This window comes from Eriocheir sinensis, chromosome 16, assembly GCF_024679095.1.
Source record: "Eriocheir sinensis breed Jianghai 21 chromosome 16, ASM2467909v1, whole genome shotgun sequence".
NCBI classification, from domain to species: domain Eukaryota; kingdom Metazoa; phylum Arthropoda; class Malacostraca; order Decapoda; family Varunidae; genus Eriocheir; species Eriocheir sinensis.
Genome location: NC_066524.1, coordinates 20,497,220 through 20,516,012, shown reverse-complemented (window position 1 = coordinate 20,516,012; position 18,793 = coordinate 20,497,220). Strand labels below are relative to the sequence as shown.

Here is an 18,793-nt window from a genome sequence, read left to right as displayed (position 1 = left end):
GGGCTCTCCCTCGCTGGGCAGCACCACACACACCGTGCAGCACCACCACCGCCGCCCCGCCCGGCAGTGCCCAGACAAGCTGCACCACTACAGTCACTTCAACAACTGACCTTTATCATGTGGTAATGAAGTCACTCAGTATATAATCATTACTTTTCTAGTTAGCCACTTGGCTCATGTTAAAATATATACAGCATTAATTATGGCTTAAAAATAAGCCTCAAAGAATGTGATAAGAGCTTGGCAATGAAGCTCTGTTCTTGGAGGCCAAAGTTTGCACAAAAAGTGCAAACACTTGAAAAAGAAGCAGAAATGGAACTCCTGACTCCATCCTTCCAGGCCAGGCCACGGCCACCTGCCTGTGAGTGTGGAGGTGCCACCAGCCAGGCCTGACAGCAGTCCGTACAGCAGCCTGACCCACCACCTGACGAGGCAGGAACAGCCTCAGCACCTCCGCCACACAACAAGCTGTCCCTTTGTGAGTCATCGCTGTGGCAGGAACCGTCGGGGCATCTGCCCCTCCTTGGTGTGGGCACCTCTCCTGCCACTTACAGCTATAGCAGAGAGAGTCAAGACAGGGCTACCCTACCAACCTGACAAGATACTTTGAGTATTGAACAGTAAATGGCTGCTATATGTGGAAACTGTGCTGGTTCCCTTGGCTTGTACTAAACCTTCCTACACACTCTAATGCACCCCTCTGGTGTGTCCAACACTGTCCACACCAGCACACCGGGAGTCACGGCGCCGCCTCACAGCCCGGCACACCGGCCGGCACGAACGTGTTTGTTCCCTCTTCATACATGTCCTTTACACACCACTTTATACTTTTCAGAAGGCATATCATGATGCCCTCAGTGGTGTGAGCATGACAAGGGCATACTCTGCACATCCAGGGCCCCTAAACCTGATCTCACGGCCTCCTGGAGCACCTCCAGCACAGGCGGCAGGTGTGTTCTGTGGGCCCCTGACACCACTGCTGCCCTGCCCTCCATGATACTAATTCCTCCCTCCTTCCCGGGTGGACTTCCTCATGGCATTCAGTGCCTTTAAGAGCCGTGTTTTGTACTAAGTGTTTAGTTAAGGCTTCACTGAACGCTCCTCCCTCGTGGGGCGGGCGGCTCTCGCTCACACCGGTACTGACACTACGCATACATCTAGGACGAAATGTACAAATAAATACGTAGATACTTAATAAATAAACCAGTCTGCTAAAACCTTATGTACAGTCTATGTATCACCGGTCTCAGACCAGGCGCTCGTAGAACAGCAGGTACGCCTGGGACTTGAGAACCCGATCAATGTTGACTTCCGCTACGTAAGTGTCGGACACGTGGAACCAGCGCCCCGCCTTGATCTCCTCCTCAAACTCCTGGAGAGAGAAGACAAACGGCATGTGGACGCGAGACAATCACTAGAACATCCCCTGCACTACACAACCTTCTCTACCTACAAGCATGGCGGAAACTAAAATAAATAAATAAAAATAGACGACTACCCAGAGAAATGGCTCACACAATGAATATATATAAATCTCATACTCTACAGACACACCACACACAACCACACATGACAGTCTAGCATAAGTTCTGTTGCTGTTTTTGTTTTTCGCCCTTGAGCTGCCTCCCTCGCTGTAAAAAAATAAATAAATAAATGAAAAATACACACACACACACCTGCACATTAGCCGAGCTACTCCCCGGGGAAGCCTTGAAGTCCCGGTGCAGCGTGCCGGACGAGGCCTCCACCTTCTCCGCCATCTCCGCCACCAGGTGATCGATCTCAAACTGGCTGGACGGCTTGAGGTTGAGGTACTGACGGTTGGTGTGGTTGGGGTCCAGCGGGCGCGAACGAACATAGGCGACATAGTGCCCTGAGTTGAGGCGTCCAGAGTGTTCTACAACGCCATAGAGGCCGTACAGAACCTGAGACTGGCCCTGTGACATGTTCCCCAGGCCCTGAGAGAGAGAGAGACAAGAATACTGGTTGAAAGAACTCCACTAAAATCACAGGTCTCTAGAATCAAAAGGTACCAAAGTTGCAGGAGGTTTTGTCAAGTGAGGAGTCTAGTGAGGGAAGGGAAGCCACTGTGTAATAAAAATAAGGCAGGGTAAGAACATTGTATCTCTGGAAAACAATGATATTCAAAGGAGGGGCGGCATATAACCCAACATGGCGGGGTTAGAACACTAGAAACACTGGTGAACAACAATAATTATCAGTGGAAAGGATAGCAATGAGTAATAACAACATGGCGGGGTTAGAACACTAGAAACACTGGTAAACAACAATAATTATCAGTGGAAAGGATAGCAATGAGTAATAACAACATGGCGGGGTTAGAACACTAGAAACACTGGTGAACAATGATCATTATCAGTGGAAAGGATAGCAATGAGTAATAACAACATGGCGGGGTTAGAACACTAGAAACACTGGTGAACAACAATAATTATCAGTGGAAAGGATAGCAATGAGTAATAACAACATGGTGGGGTTAGAACAACTGCAACTATGGAAAACAAGAATATTTAAAGGCCAGTGACACAAAAAGGCGGGATTACAACACTTGCAACACTGGAAAAACAACACTATCCCTCTCCACCAGACAACACACAGCTGCCAGCACTCACCAGAGGGAAGAAGGTGAAGGAAAAACAGCAAAATTCAAAGGAAGGGGAGTCATTAGGTATGAATAACAGGACAGGAAAAGAACACAGCATTACTATAAAATGATACTCCTCTCAGACAACACACAGCTGCCAGCATTCACCAGGGAGAAGAAGAAGGAAAAACAGCAATATTCAAAGGAAGAGGAGTCATTAGCTATTAACAGGGCGGGATAAGAACACAGCATTACCAGAAAACGACACTCCTACCCCCAGACAACACACAGGCACCAGCATTCACCAGGGAGGAGAAGAAGGAAAAACAGCAGTATTCAAAAGAAGGGGAGTCACTAGCCATTAACAGGGTGGGATAAGAACACAGCATTACCAGAAAACGACACTCCTACCCCCAGACAACACACAGGCACCAGCATTCACCAGGGAGAAGAAGAAGGAAAAACAGCAGTATTCAAAAGAAGGGGAGTCACTAGCCATTAACAGGGCGGGATAAGAACACAGCATTACCAGAAAACGACACTCCTACCCCCAGACAACACACAGCTCCCAGCATTCACCAGGGAGAAGAAGAAGGAAAAACAGCAGTATTCTAAGGAAGGGGAGTCACTAGCTATTAACAGGGCGGGATAAGAACACAGCATTACCAGAAAACGACACTCCTACCCCCAGACAACACACAGGCACCAGCATTCACCAGGGAGAAGAAGAAGGAAAAACAGCAATATTCAAAAGAAGGGGAGTCACTAGCCATTAACAGGGCAGGATAAGAACACAGCATTACCAGAAAACGACGCTCCTACCCCCAGACAACACACAGGCACCAGCATTCACCAGGGAGAAGAAGAAGGAAAAACAGCAATATTCAAAAGAAGGGGAGTCACTAGCCATTAACAGGGCGGGATAAGAACACAGCATTACCAGAAAACGACACTCCTACCCCCAGACAACACACAGGCACTCACCAGGGAGATTGAGGAGGTGAATGGGGCGATGTCCAGCACAAGGGGGAACTTGACATAGCGGTTCACCTTGGCCAGGTTGAAACCCATGTGGTGGAAGCGCTTGAGCTGCAGCGTCAGAACGGCCGGAGGGGACAGGATGAGCATCTGTTTGCTCGCGTTGCTCTTCACGGACTCCTTGGGGTCGTCTGTGGGGGTGCGAGAGAGGACGAAGGTGAGGAGGGCAAGAAGTGTTAGTTGGCGAGTGTTATTCATGAACTTTTTCCTTCAGCAACTTAATGTCATGACGTATTGGTGACGGAAAATAGAGGCAGGGAGGTAAGGAAAGGGGTAGGCAATAAGGGTGGAGGGACAGGGTGAGAGGTGAAAATGAGTTGAATTTAAAAGTTGGAAATGGAATATGGAGTTTTTTTGTGTGTTTTTTTATAAGGGCAAGAAACAAAAGCAGGAACGAAACAGCCCACTCACTAGACACGTTCCTGCAAATGAAATCAGAACGAGAGGTCAAAGGAGAGGTCAATTTCGGGTGGAGAGGCGCCCTGATACTCTCCTTTTGATAGAGGTTGAGGTGGTGGAAGGTGGTGGAGGAGGAGGAGGCTCAATGGCAGTAGCTGAGTGGAATTGGTTATGTTGGTTGAAATGGTGCAGGTGGAGGGTGGTAAAGGAAGTGGCTGGGCTGACAGTACCTGGGTGAAGTTGGTTGTGTATTTTGGTGCAGTTCTCGCAGGTGATCTTGTTGTTGCCGGTGAGAAGCTCCGGGGCGGTGAAGTGCGTAAGGCAGGACATCACCGAACACTCCTGACTCCGACACTGGTACCTGCACACACACACACACACACACACACACACACACACACGAAAAGAAAGAATACATTACTATCTTCATACCTTCACACTAATGGTCAGCCCCAGCCCAATGGTGAAGCAGGCGAATATTTTTTATAGTGATGCAGTAACTGGGAACCTACACCACATCAAGCTTCAGTCCTCTATGGAAAACACAGTGATGCCATATCCTAACACAAACCAGCTTTAAATTACTCCCCTGTCCTTCTACTGCCCCAAAACTCAATGTCTATTACCCTAGCAGTTCAGGTCCAATATATCAATACCTCACAAACACACACACAGTCTTTCAGTCAGCCCATAACCTAACACAAACCAGCTTAAATGACTCCCCTGTCCTTCTATTGCCTCCAAAACTCCATGTCTATTACCCTAGCAGTTCAGGTCCTACATATCAATACCTAACACACACCCACAGTCTCACAGTCACTCACCGTGGAGCAAGTGTGGTGAGGCTGCGGGCAATCCACTCTTGCTTCAGCTTCTTCAGGAACTTGGCTTTCTTCACGCTCTCGTCCTCCTCCTCCTCTGGCTTCTCGTTAAAGGTGTGCAGCGTTTCCGTGGACCCGCGCTTCTGGCTGGTCTTCGGAGTGGCTTCCAACAGGCTCTCCTTGCTGCAGGACTTACGGCGAATTTTCAGCTCCTTCACCTTGAGGCACATCTCGTCCATGTGTGCCTGGTCCACTGGTACCTAAGGGAGGGAAGGGGCGTCACATGGGGCTGGTGATGGGTGTCTGAGGGAGGGAGTCTTTGGTACCATATGCACTCAAGTAAAAGTCATGTTTTCGAGGATTTTTTAAGGCTTTGTTTTGAGGTTACTTTTACATGGATTCTGATTTCTAGGGAGCTTCTACTTCTGCTATTTCTACTACTACAACTACTACTACTACTTTGGTGCTTTAATTTTCTAGGGAGCTGCTACTACAACTACAACTACTACTACTACTACTACTACCACCACTACTACTACTACTCAAAGGGTTTTACTAATTCCTAAACTGAACATTTCATAGCCTTGGAAATACAGCTTTTACAGGAGGTCAACTTTTGCATGAGTATATAGAGTACATGAGCATAAATAGAGGCATCACAGGTGGCCATTGGGGCTGGTGACTGTCCGCTGAGGGGCTGGCTTCTGTTACACTGTTAGTCTGTCACGTAAACTTAAGTCTGCGGGGATGTTGAGTATCGTGAACTGGGGAGGATGTTTTAGCGGCGTAACACTGCCATGCCTTGTGGGGAAATGACAGGGACACAGCAATAGTTGAAACATATGAAGAGGATACTGTATTTGTAATCTTGTGAATAGGGTTTATGGGTCAAATTGAGGGGTTGAGTAATGTGAATTTGGGGATGGTTTTCATACCTTGGGAGGGAATAACAAGACTGAGATTGGTTTTGAACATATTAAGAGAATGTTGAATGGGAATTTCGTTTAGAGGGTTTATGAATGAGACTGACAGGTAGGGAGGGGAAAGGGAAGACCACTAGTAAGATGAATTAACAGGACATGGATATTTCAAGGACTGACGTTGGGTGGGGCGGGAAAGGGAGGGAAATGTTGCCAATAGGGAGCGTAGGAACAAGAACAGGAGGCATCTCTGTTACAACCCCCTTCCAAAGAGAGTTCAAAGGGCATCAGAAATATAAGTAACAGAACAAACAGAATACAAATCATAAATAACAGGGTTTATCGTAACGCAACCAAGCATGAGAAGCGAACAACCGCATAAGAGTCACGATGAAGCTCTCCACAGCCTGAGCCTCCAGCAAGCCACCCCAGCGCTGGTACCTTGGGGTCTAGGTCAAAGTTCCCAATAGTCTCGCCGCTGGATATAGAGCAGGTGTCCCCCGTGGCCGTGGAGGAGCCCTTGCCACTGTTCCCGCTGTTAGTCGTGTTGTCTGAGCGCAGTGAGGTGGTGTCTGCCTTATCCTGAGGGCGACACACAGGGATCTTAGCTCTCAGAGGGGAGGGAAACTAAAGCCTGTGTTCTTGTGTGCATTGGCCCCTCAATTCACCTGTTTAACCTGGTAGCAGCGACGGGCCAAATTTGTGGCTTTACGGTGAACCAGCGACGGGCCAGATTTTTGCCATGATATAAACTCCCCAAAATAGATGATGCATAAACTGGTCACAAATGCGTTGATATATATTGTGAAATGGTTTGAGTGGGTGATGATTTGTTCTCATTTTTCTCGCTTAGAGGGAAGCGCCTTTAAGAAACATGATCCCCGCAGCTACCACTGGGTCAAAAAGCCTCTCGTGGAAGGTCCTGGGTTTCTCGTGGACTGTTTTGTGATGCCAGTGATAGGTTTAAACGGCTTCTGCACCTTGGACAGGAAAATCCCCCCCACCCCCCCATGAAAGCCCGGTCAATTTTTCCCCATGGCTTTGAGAAACAGTTGTAATGGGACCTGAAAAGCCTCTCGTGGAAGGTCCTGGGAGTTTCATGGACTGTTTTGTGATGCCAGTGATAGGTTTACATGGCTTCTGCACCTTGGACGGAAAAATCCACCCATGAAAACCCAGATAAATTTTTACCCTTGGCTTTGAGAAACAGCCGTAAAGGGACCTGAAAAGCCTCTCGTGGAAGGTCCTGGGAGTTTCATGGACTGTTTTGTGATCCCAGTGATAGGTTTACATGGCTTCTGCACCTTGGACGGAAAAATCCCCCCATGAAAACCCAGATAAATTTTTCCCCGTGGCTTTGAGAAACAGTTGTAATGGAACCTGAAAAGCCTCTTATGGAAGATCCTGGGAGTTTCATGGACTGTTTTGTGATGCTAGTGATAGGTTTACATGGCTTCTGCACCTTGGACGGAAAAATCCACCCATGAAAACCCAGATAAATTTTTACCCTTGGCTTTGGAAAACAGTTGTAATGGGACCTGAAAAGCCTCTTATGGAAGATCCTGGGAGTTTCAAGGACTGTTTTGTGATGCTAGAGGTAGTTTTGCCCGACTTCTGTGGAAATAAAAGTACATTAGATTGACACTGAGATTAAAGAAACCTAATGTGGTGCTTTGGCTAACCTGCGGGTCCTGGTAGTTGTCGAGGTCGTCCGCTGTGTCCAAGCCGTTGCAGTCCTTCTCGTAGGGGGTGTAGTAGCGCTCTGAGGTGTCCGAGGCGGAGTTGTAGTTGAGCTGGTCACTGGAGTAGCATGTGTTGAGGCACCTGAGGAGAGACGGAGCGCTGTGATGTTGATGACGACACACACACACACACACACACATACACACACAAACTCTCTCTCTCACACATACAGACACACACACACACTATCTCCACATAACAAAACACAGACTGACAAACACAAACAGACAGGTAGACAAAGACAGATATGCACACACACACACACACACACACTGACTATCTCTGCAAAACAAAATAGACAAACAGATAGATAAAGACAAATATGCAGACAGGCAATCACTCACACACACACACACACACACACAGTCATCACCCACAGATATTATTGAAAAAGAGTAGAAATATGCATAAAACCAACCCATCAAACACACACACACACAAATACCAATGGAGTGTTCAATCCCACACGGACATTTAGTTTCAATGCCACAGCTGGAGGGAAAACACATTACAACACCTTATTAATAGAACAAACCCAAACCACAGACATTTTCAGAACATATCAATAAAACCCAATCAGCATATCAACAAAACCAAACATCTTGTCAATAGTGCATTCAGGGGGAACACAAGACAGCCAGTGATAGTTTCCATGACCAGCAACAACATAACAAGGCGTGCTGATTCTATTCTTCTGGGGCCCAAAGTGAGGTTATGCTTTTGGGCAGCCTAATATACCCTTTCCTTTAGTTACATTAGGTACGGTATTTCGATGATCTTAAGAATCGAATATTAAGATAAGTCCAACTCCATAAGGAAAAATAAAGATGTTAAATGAAAAGAAGAGGAAGAAGAAGACAAAGAAGATGCAAATGGAGAAGGCGAAGGAGAAGAAGAAAAAGAAGAGGAAGATCAAATTTTAAGATATACATTAATTCTCTAGGGTAAAATAAATGGATTTCTGAGCACCTAAAGAAAGAGGAACACCAATCTTGTACGTAAATCCGGTTTTGGTAGCGAAGGAACTGCAGAAAAAGATTGAGAACATGTAAAAAATGTAAGTAAAAAACGTAGGTGGGAAAATCAACATTGACGGGTGGAGACAGGCAGTGTTACAACAGACTTCAACATGGGTTTTAAAGTGAGTGCAGGGTGGGTGAGTGAGTGAGTGTGTGTGTGTGTGTGTGTTTACCTAGTGTTATAACAGACATCAGCATGGATATTAAAGCCCATCCATCACACTGCATTTAGAGGGTGAGTGAGGGAGCATGTGTGGGTGTTGTGTTGTGTTGTGTGTGTGTGATGTGGTGTGTTTGTGATGTGGTGTGTGTGTGATGTGGTGTGTGATGTGGTGTGTGTGTGATGTGGTGTGTGATGTGGTGTGGTGTCTGTGTGTGTGTGGGTTTGTGAGTGGACACCCAACTGACCTGAGGAGGCGGCTGTAGGGGGAGAGGAATGGCCCATAGTAAGGCATGAGCTGAAGACTGCAAGGCAAAAACACAACACAGACTCTTACTGGCGTGACTCTCGGGCATGACGGGATTTGTTCTCTCTCACTCATCAAGGGTTACCTATACCTTGTCCCTTCTTCCCAATGGACAATTCCTAGAGGCTACACAGGATACAGTATTTGGTAGTTACAGATACTGATTTTTATATACAGCAAGAGTTTTGTAGCCCTGTTCTCTAACCCCTTGACTGCGGATTTCCTACAAGAAGACCTCACCAAGCTACAGGAATGGAACAAAAAGTGGCTGCTACGATTTAATGAAGAAAAATGTAAAGTCATGCACCTTGGGAGGGGATATCCAGCACACCAATACCACATGGGAAACACTCTACTATCCACCACAGAGGCAGAGAAAGACCTGGGAGTATGTGTTGCCAGGCTACCAGTGAAGGGATATCCAGCATACCAATACCACATGGGAAACACTCCACTATCCACCACAGAGGCAGAGAAAGACCTGGGAGTGTATGTTACCACGCTACCAGTGAAGGACAAATCCGTGACAATCGCAGTGGACGGGTTAACGTACTATCGGCATCCCAGTTCACCTGTTTGAAAATCCTCTCGCAGACGTTTCAGGAATTTCAAGGGACTGCATTGTGATCCCAGTGATGGTTTTACATGACTTCTGCATCTTGACCGGGAAAACCACCCATGAAAACCTGATTAATCTTCTCTGTGGCCTTGGGAAATAGTCGTACTGGGAGCCCGATACATTTAAAGATACAGGCCATAGTGTTTGGAGCCTACCCTTTGAAGTCCTACCCTTGCCACACCATCCCCAGCGCTCACACCCTCACAAGACTCACCACCCGGGACGCTTACTCACTTGTGGTTGGGTACGAGGCCTTCATTGCTTCCTCGTGTCTCCGTTTCCGACTGCTCGACGACGATGGAAGGCTGCCGTGTGTTGTGGTATTTATGTCGCACCCTGTCAGAGTCGGTGTTGTCCTCGATGTCCGCGTCGCTCGTCTCTGTTTGGGGTAAGAGTGAGGGGGTGAGGTGAGGATGTGAGCTGGGGGTGGGGGTGGGGGGGGGGCATGGAGGGTTGGTTACTAGTAGTGTGTTTTGGGTTTATGATATTGGGTGAGGGAGTGATATATCTCTCTCTCTCTCTCTCTCTCTCTCTCTCTCTCTCTCTCTCTCTCTCTCTCTCTCTCTCTCTCTCTCTCTCTCTCTCTCTCATTTGCTTTCATTCTCATTTTCACAGTCAAATCTCAGAAGTCTAACCTATTTACAACTTTCTCTCTTTCTTTTGCTCTCTTTCACTCTGTCTCTCTCTCCTACTCATTCCCTCTCTCTCTTCTGGTCTCTCCCTCCCTCTCTCTCTATCTCTCCCACTCTCTCTTCCTCTCACTCTCTCATTCTCCCTCTGTTTCTCTGTCTCACTCTCTCTTGTTCTTGCCCTCACTCTCACTCTCTCTCTCTCTCACCTGTAGACGAGCCTTTCTTTTTAGAGCTTCCACCGTCACTGTCATTGCCCTTCCCCTCACTCTCCGTCTCCTCCGAATCATCCTCTTCACTATCCTCATCCTCGTCCTCCTCCTCTTTCCTGGACGTCTTTTCACCCTTCCCGGGATCCTTCTTCTCATCCCCGTTCTTGGTCGATGGTTTGTCCTGCCCGCCGAGTGAGTCCTCCTCCTCGTCCTCATCGAAGTCGTACTCGGAGTCCTCCTCACTACCGTCCTCCTGCCCACTATCCTTGACCCTCTCCCCTTTGCGTGCCGCCATGAGTTGCTTGAACCGGGAACTCTCACCACGCTTGCCTGTCGGGCCTGCAGGGTCTGACGTCGTGGTTTTCCTGGCCTCTTCTGCACGTGCCAAATCCTCCTGGTCCCCTGCGTGGCTTTTCTCCGTCATCCTTCGCTTCAATTTCTCCGACTTCGCCAGCTCGTCGTCCTCATTGTTTGCCTTGATGCAGGAGGGCGCCAGGCTGCCTCCCTTGCCCCTTCCCTTGTGGCCTCTCCTCTGCTTCTTTTCAGCTTTCTTCTGCTTCTTCAGCTGGTGCTTGGAGAGGCTGGTGTTGCCCCTGTGGTTGCTGTGGGTGTTGAAGGCGGTGTTGTTGTTCATGTTGTGGTTGCCGCCGGCGATGCTGGTTGGCCGCCCGAAGCAGTCAACCACAGTCTCGTCGTTGATTTGGTTCTTCTTGAGCTTACCCTGAAAAGACAACAATGCTTTAGCGGGAACTGAACTAATATCTAATGCCTTGTTGTGGTCAATAAACTATCTATCTATCTATTTAATCTTTACTTCTTCCCTGATCAATTTTCTTCAATAGTACCATAACTAAGCTTCCCACAACCCTTCTAGACTAATAATACAGAGCTGGATTGAGTAGTTGTATTTGTGGTTCAAGATTTTACCTTTTCCTCATTGACTGGCAGTTTGGAACACTTGTCTAATCTTTACTTCTACCTTGATCAACTTTATCCAATATTATCAGAGCAAACGTTTCCTTCAATCCTTCAAAACAAACCCTAGACAGCTGGGTAGTGTGGCCGAGGGTCTAGACTTTACCTTCTCCTCATTGATTGGCAGTTTGGAACACTTGTCTAATCTTTACTTTACCTTGATCAACTTTATCCAATATTACGAGCAAAAAGTTTCCTTCAGTCCTTCAAAACAAACCCTAGACAGCTGGGTAGTGTGGCCGAGGGTCTAGACTTTACCTTCTCCTCATCGACTGGCAGTTTGGAACACTTGTCTAATCTTTACTTCTACCTTGATCAACTTTATCCAATATTATCAGAGCAAAAAGTTTCCTTCAATCCTTCAAAACAAACCCTAGACAGCTGGGTAGTGTGGCCGAGGGTCTAGACTTTACCTTCTCCTCATTAATTGGCAGCGAGAGGTCCATCATGGGTTCAAACACTTGGGAGGACCAGTGGCACTCCTCACAGAAGACTGGAAAAAAGATGGGACAATAAAAATACAGAAAAGAAAACAACTTAATGGATCAAAACAAAGGACAATGAAAATAAATACATGGAAAATTAGACATAAAATTAATACATGCAAATTAAACCTATACAAAATTAGGATTATATAGAGTTGGAAGGATTAAAAACTTTGTTGGAGCAGGACAATAAAAATATATAAAAAAAAATTATAAGAACTAGAAGAATTAGAACCTTTGTTGAAGCAGAATGGAGTACACTAACATCACAATCAGAGGCAGAAAACATTGAGAAACATTTTTATCCTGCAATGGACTAATACTAACAGGTGATGATTAAGATATAAAAACAACATAAACACAAACAAATATGAACATCACACATAAACAAACAGGAACAACATACACACAAAACATTGGGACACTTCTCTTTCCTGCAACCTTGGGAGGGGATATCCAGCACACCAATACCACATGGGAAACACTCCACTATCCACCACAGAGACAGAGAAAGACCTGGGACTATATGTTACCAGGCTACCAGTGAAGGGATATCCAGCACACCAATACCACATGGGAAACACTCCACTATCCACCACAGAGGCAGAGAAAGACCTGGGAGTGTATGTTACCAGGCTACCAGTGAAGGGATATCCAGCACACCAATACCACATGGGAAACACTCCACTATCCACCTCAGAGGCAGAGAAAGACCTGGAAGTATGTGTTACCAGGCTACCAGTGAAAGCCAAATCCCTGACAATCACAGCGGACGGGTTAAGACACATATACAAAACACACAAACACACACACACACTGTCCACTCACTTGTACTGATGAGCTGTCCTCCGAAAATCTGGTCTACGATGGTGTGTGTGGCCTGTCTGCCGTAGCCCTTGATCATGGTCTTAAGGCGAGGGCTGACGGTGTTGGGGTCGGTTTTCTCGGACAGCGCAAAAGCCTTAAGGATCGCTCTCTTGGCCCTAAGGATTTCCTCGTTCCGGATGGCCTCGAGCAGACAGCGCAGGAGCTCGTGGGCGTCTTGTTGCTCGTAGCCTTGGAACTGGGTGCTCTTCTTACATATCTGTCGGGTGTTATTGTATAGTTTTAGTTATTATTTATTAGGTGGTGTTTTTGGAGTTGTTTCTGAGTGTTTTGTGTTTGTTTGTTGTGTGTTTTGAGAGGTTTGTTTGTGTATGTCTCTGTTTGTTTCTCTGTTTCTATAAGATTCTTAGTTCTGTTACTCTCTCTCTCTCTCTCTAACTCTCTCTTTTTCTTGATCTCTCTCTCTCTTATTTTCACTCTCGCTCTCCCTCTCTCTTACACTTGAAGTTCTTATTGCTTCTCTCTCTCACATTCTCTCATTCTCCCTCTCCCTCTCCCTCACTCTCTATCTCTCTCTTACACTCTCTCTCTCTGCATCTCTACAACAATCTATCAGGCATAAGGAAGGAAGCACTAAGGACACTCACCATGGCAAGACTCATAGCCCAACCATCCCTATATAAGAAACTAAGGGCATTAAACTAGAACAACAACATGGTGAGTTCAGGGCCAACTTCAAATGACAAAGACTATGCAATACTGCCACTCTAGACACAGCTGATGTTCTGAGGTAATAGGAAGCCAATAGCAACAGCAACGGGTAATGTATGGCTGGTCTAGGGTTGGTAACTTACTGACGCATCCATTCCGTGTAACTGTTGGCAAAAATATGTGGGTTACCGCCAGCGATGAAAGGTTTTGGTGTGTTACGATGAATGTTTGGTTCTGGAATGACTTGGTTTGAGTATAATAAACCCATGAGGGAATATTAGGATGTTAAAGAAAGATAATGAAGATGATGACAAGGAGGAAGAAGAAAGAGAAGAACAGGATGAAGAAATAGGAAGAAGAGACTAAAAAGGAATGCGAGGTAGAGGAAGAAAAAGAAGAAGAGGAAGAAAAAGGAAGAGAACAGAATAGAACATGAGGTAGAAGAAGATGATAAAGAAGAACAAGAAAAAAAAAGAACATGAAAGAAAACAAAAGAAAAATGAGGTAGACAAAAAACCAAGACGAAAAAGAACAACAAAAACAAGAATCCACCCTTCAGTCTACCCCCAAAAAAACAAAAACAAAAAAATTATAAAAAACAACCCCCCACCCCCCACCCACACACACACACAAACACCTACAAACACACAAACACACACACTACACAACCCCACACATAACCTCACCCACCTGTCCGAAGAGGTAGCCGGGGTTGAGGATGCTGTTCTTCCCTACCGAGTGCATCTCCTTCAGCAGCGTGGCGGTGGCAAGCGTCAGCCCACCCCCCTCCGGCAGGTACAGGTCGAGGGGTTTCTGTGGATGAAAGGTGATGTTAGATTAGTGGTGGTATGGTGTTGGGTGGTGCAAGAGGTGGAATTAGGAGGTGATGGAGGGGATTTTTCGAGGTATTATGTGTTTGTATGAAGAATGTTGCTAATGTGGATAGGTTAGGTGATATTTCTTTATCTTTCCCTCTTTGTCATCCTCTGTGTTTCTTTTCTATTTGTTTTTAAGTCTATAATGCCAGTAGGCTCTCCTGATGAGGCTTGTTGGTTGGCCCCAGCCCATTAGTGGTATAGTTTTATAGTGGTGCCATTCATCTATCCCCTATATATCTATTTATTACCTTTCCATCTATCTATTGCTCTCATGTCCTCTTCCTCTGAGCTCCCAATCTCTATATCATCTTTGTTACCATTCTCTGTTTGGCTGTGTTTAACTTACATTCACCCAACACCTATCTATCTATCTACTGCCTTTCTGTATGGCTCTTGTGTCCTCTTCCCCTGCACTCACCAGCTCTACGTCATCTTCGTCCTCATTCTCCGAGCTATACCTCTTGACCCTCCCGTTCTCCTGCTTCACCTCCCCATTGAGACCGAGCTTGGGAGGCTTGGTGCGGCCTGGGAGGTAGACACGCTGGCCACTCTGACACTGAAGATCCAGCAGCTGCGTGAGGAAGTGTGTCTGGGAGAGAGACTGCATCACGGAGTTGAAGAAGCAGGTGTTCCCGAGGTTACTGAGACCCTGCAACAAGAGAGAGTGAGTGAGGTAAAGCAACAGAATAAGTGAGTGTCTGATGAGGTCTTTTATCAGATATTGCAGAAGAAACACACACACACCAGGAACACAAGAGGACACAGTAAAAAATTGAGGAGAGGAAGATACTTGAGAGACGTAACGAAATATAGCTTCCCGCAAAGAAATATAGAGGTTTGGAACAAACTAAGTGAGGATGTAGTATCGACAAAGAGTGCGCAAAGTTTTAAGGAAAAGTCGGACAAATACAGATACAGAGATGGGACCACACGAGCGTAAGCCCAGGCCCGGTAAATCTACAACTAGGTAAATACACACACATACAAGAAGTCCTGGACACGAGATTAGTACTGGTAGGTTTATGCAATACAAAATAATAGGAAGTTAAAGACGTGATGCATTATATCTTGTAGACTATGACCCCAAAACAACAATACAAAAATGAAACACAAAAATAACGTTTCAGAACCGATCTCTATTGACGTTTAACTATTTGTCTCTATCTTAACTTTACAGACTTTTTCCTATTATGCGTAGTAACAGACCTTCCCTGGTTATGCCCTAAAGATGACCCTCCTCTGGTATACCCACCTTGACCTTGGGCAGCGAGGCGAGCACACTGGCCTGGGCATTACGCTGGTTCTTGGCCGCCTTTGAATTGTCGTCAAAGGAGCTGATGGAGCCCTTGGCCACGGTGACTGTCCCACATTCGCCCCCTGTGCCGAACTGGGAGGAGTCTGTGAGGGGGGAGAGATAGAAGGTGTTGGTGCCTGTAACTTGTTCATATAGATAGGTGTTTGCTGCTATAAGGGAGGGAAATGTACTTGAGGGGTCATGATAGATGGAGGGTATTGGGGACTTACTCTCACATGCAGACGAACATTCTTTGACATGAGGGAAAGAAATGAAGAGAAGTGGTTCAAGTTAGGAGGCGATGGTGTGTTTCTCTACTAATCTACACAGACACAAGGTGAGGACATAGGAAGATGAAGGGTGCTTACTGAGGAGGGGTCTGTTGTAAGGTGAGGACATAAGAAGTACGAAGATGAAGGGTGCTTACTGAGGAGGGGTCTGTTGGAAGTGGATCTACGCGGCGCCATGTCCTTCTGTCTCTTGATGAACTCCACTACCTCGTGAAGCTTCTTGGAGCTGGTCTGGTGAACCTCGGAGTCACACTCGTAACACCTGTGCGAGAGAAAATAAATCAAATAGGGGGAACAAAAACAATACCTAATGAGTTAAAAGCCAGGTGGGTGTTGAGTAGCTTGAGTTAAGTCAGTACAACACACAGCCACTCACCAATAAAATACACTGACAATAAACCAAGAAAATATGAAAAAAGGGGAAGGGACAACATACCTAATGGGTTAACAGGTGGACAGGTGTTGAGTAGCTTAGGTTAGGTTCAGTACAACACACAAAGCAGGTGGGTGTTGACTAGCTTGGGTTAGGTCAGTACAACACACAGACACTCACCAATAAAATACACTGACAATAAACCAAGAAAATATGAAAAAAGGGGAAGGGACAAAATACCTAATGAGTTAACAGGTGGATAGGTGTTGAGTAGCTTAGGTTAGGTCAATACAACACACAGCCACTCACCAAACATTCCAGGCCTGGGTGTTGAGGATGAGGCAGTGAGGGTCGGAGTGCGGGCGCCTGTAGTGGAGGAGTGCGTGCTGCTCCTGGGTGTTGCGGTCACAGCCTTGGTGGCCGCAGTATAGGCACAGCCAGATCACCGGCACATAGTTGTCCTGGTGAAGACATGGGAAGGGAGTCTTGAGAGTGTATGATTGTCAAGAGAGGGAAAGATTTAAAGGTAGGTAAAGGAAGGTAAGGAGAAGTAAAGATAGAGAAGGAGGAAGAGAGATTAGAAGTGGACGATGGCACATAGTTATCCTAGTGAAGACATGAGAAGGATTAACGTCAGGGAGGAGAGTGTATATGATTGTCATAGAAGATATTTTAAGGATTTTTAAATTTCCTGCTTGTGGGGAAATTTAAAAATCCTAAAAAAATCTATGAAAATACACATAAAACCGAAGCCGAGCTATTGGAAACCGTACTATTTGAGGGACAACTGTGATATGTTAAACCTAAGCCAGCACTCACCACTATAGGGTTTGGCTCCTTGTCCAGCTCCGAGCAGTGGCCCTTGCGACACTGTGTACATTCCCCGATAGCCTGGCCCTGCTTCAGAGTCTTCTTCACCTGCCCAAAGTTGACGGACCGGCTGGCATGACCACACGCCTTGGAATCTGAAAGGGGGTCAAACGCAGGTCAATAAATGGAGGTCAACAAAAAAAGAACACAGGTCAGTAAATAAACATAGGTCAATAAATGGATCTTACTTAGGAATTGACTGATGGACTGATTGATTGATTGGGTTTTGTTTTGTTTTGGTAATGGATTTTTTAGAGATAAATAAACATAGGTCAATAAATGGATCTTACTTAGGACTTGATTGACAGACTGATTGATTGATTGGGTTTTGTTTTGTTTTGGTAATGGATTTTTTAGAGATGGGGATGATTTTCACTGATATAAGAGATGAAAAATATAAATAAATAAAGCCATGTGTATAAACCTTACCCTCAGGAAAGGAGTTTTGTCTTCATCCGGTAACAGTTTTCAAAGATCAGGATAATTTTTTCTACGACATCAAACAACGGACGGAAAAGAAAAGGCAAAAACAAAACCAAAGAGGAGTAAAGAAAAAGAAAAACAGGTGTGTACAAATTTCCAGCAAAATGCACGATGTTCTTTTGCGTTATAACAAACAAAAAAAATGAAAACAACATCCTAGAACAGGTATGATACGGCTAGTGTTTTAACTATGAGCAAGAAGCTGGGAAGACATCAGTTACTTTCAATAAAGAACATACGAAAAAAATCATACCTATAAACAACTGAGAGTGGATATGTAGGTGAAAAACTATTAGGAAGCAGCTGTTGGCATTTAAGTTGATAATACCTGGCATCTCATAGCAAAGGAAAGCTCGAAAGTCGCCAGTTAGTTTCAGGAAAGATACGACAAACTAACAATAAGACTCACAGTGATAAAAAACCTGCGTGGATATGTAGGTGAAAAACAGTGCAGAAGGAGCAGTTGGCATTTGAGTTGATAATACCCAACATCTCATAGCAAAGGAAAGCTCGGAAGTCGCCAGTTAGTTTCAGGAAAGAAGACACGAGAAACTAACAATAAGACTCACAGTGATAAAAAACCTAAGTGGATATGTAGGTGAAAAACAGTTCAGAAGGAGCTGGACATCTCATAGCAAAGGAAAGCTCGGAAGTCGCCAGGTAGTTTCAGGAAAGATACGACAAACTAACAATAAGACTCACAGTGATAAAAAACCTGCGTGGATATGAAGGTGAAAAACAGTTAAGAAGGAGCTGGACATCTCATAGCAAAGGAAAGCTCGGAAGTCGCCAGTTAGTTTCAGGAAAGAAGACACGACAAACTAACAATAAGACTCACAGTGATAAAAAACCTGCGTGGATATGAAGGTGAAAAACAGTTCAGAAGGAGTTGTACGTGTCTGAGTTAACAATCCCCGACATCTCTTAGCAAGGGAGAGCTCGGAAAACGCCATTTAGTTTCAGGAAAGAACAAACAAACACCTCTTTCTTTTCCCCCTCACAGTTTTGGGGCTGATGCAAGGAGGCGGCGACACAGGTGGGCGGTGAGGTAACGAGGGCTGACAAAACACCTGAGACCTGCATGGCAACTTGGAGGCGGAAGAGAAGGCGGAGGAGACAAAAGAGAAGGAAAATAGA

The 18,793-nt window shown here is 45.7% G+C and overlaps 1 protein-coding gene across 10 annotated transcripts in view; it reads right to left on the bottom strand.

Moving 5' to 3' along the window:
• LOC126999516 (ubiquitin carboxyl-terminal hydrolase 16-like) overlaps positions 1 to 18,793 on the bottom strand; it is a 60,451-nt gene that overhangs the window by 3,471 nt on the left and 38,187 nt on the right. For 7 of the 10 annotated variants that reach the window (XM_050862182.1, XM_050862181.1, XM_050862172.1 and 4 more), the window contains 19 exons: positions 17,123 to 17,268; positions 16,613 to 16,764; positions 16,068 to 16,192; positions 15,599 to 15,744; positions 14,765 to 14,995; positions 14,159 to 14,281; positions 13,612 to 13,632; positions 12,761 to 13,016; positions 11,861 to 11,940; positions 10,470 to 11,193; positions 9,866 to 10,010; positions 8,954 to 9,010; positions 7,466 to 7,607; positions 6,225 to 6,365; positions 4,867 to 5,123; positions 4,273 to 4,403; positions 3,590 to 3,774; positions 1,677 to 1,958; positions 1 to 1,372 (listed from right to left, as the gene is read on the bottom strand). The exon at positions 1 to 1,372 is cut by the window's left edge. In XM_050862182.1, coding sequence (XP_050718139.1) covers positions 1,247 to 1,372; positions 1,677 to 1,958; positions 3,590 to 3,774; positions 4,273 to 4,403; positions 4,867 to 5,123; positions 6,225 to 6,365; positions 7,466 to 7,607; positions 8,954 to 9,010; positions 9,866 to 10,010; positions 10,470 to 11,193; positions 11,861 to 11,940; positions 12,761 to 13,016; positions 13,612 to 13,632; positions 14,159 to 14,281; positions 14,765 to 14,995; positions 15,599 to 15,744; positions 16,068 to 16,192; positions 16,613 to 16,764; positions 17,123 to 17,268 — 3,470 coding nt within the window. In that variant the 3' untranslated portion in view covers positions 1 to 1,246. The remainder of the gene's footprint in view (positions 1,373 to 1,676; positions 1,959 to 3,589; positions 3,775 to 4,272; positions 4,404 to 4,866; positions 5,124 to 6,224; positions 6,366 to 7,465; positions 7,608 to 8,953; positions 9,011 to 9,865; positions 10,011 to 10,469; positions 11,194 to 11,860; positions 11,941 to 12,760; positions 13,017 to 13,611; positions 13,633 to 14,158; positions 14,282 to 14,764; positions 14,996 to 15,598; positions 15,745 to 16,067; positions 16,193 to 16,612; positions 16,765 to 17,122; positions 17,269 to 18,793) is intronic. The other 3 variants (XM_050862179.1, XM_050862178.1, XM_050862176.1) reach the window with 3 other exon arrangements.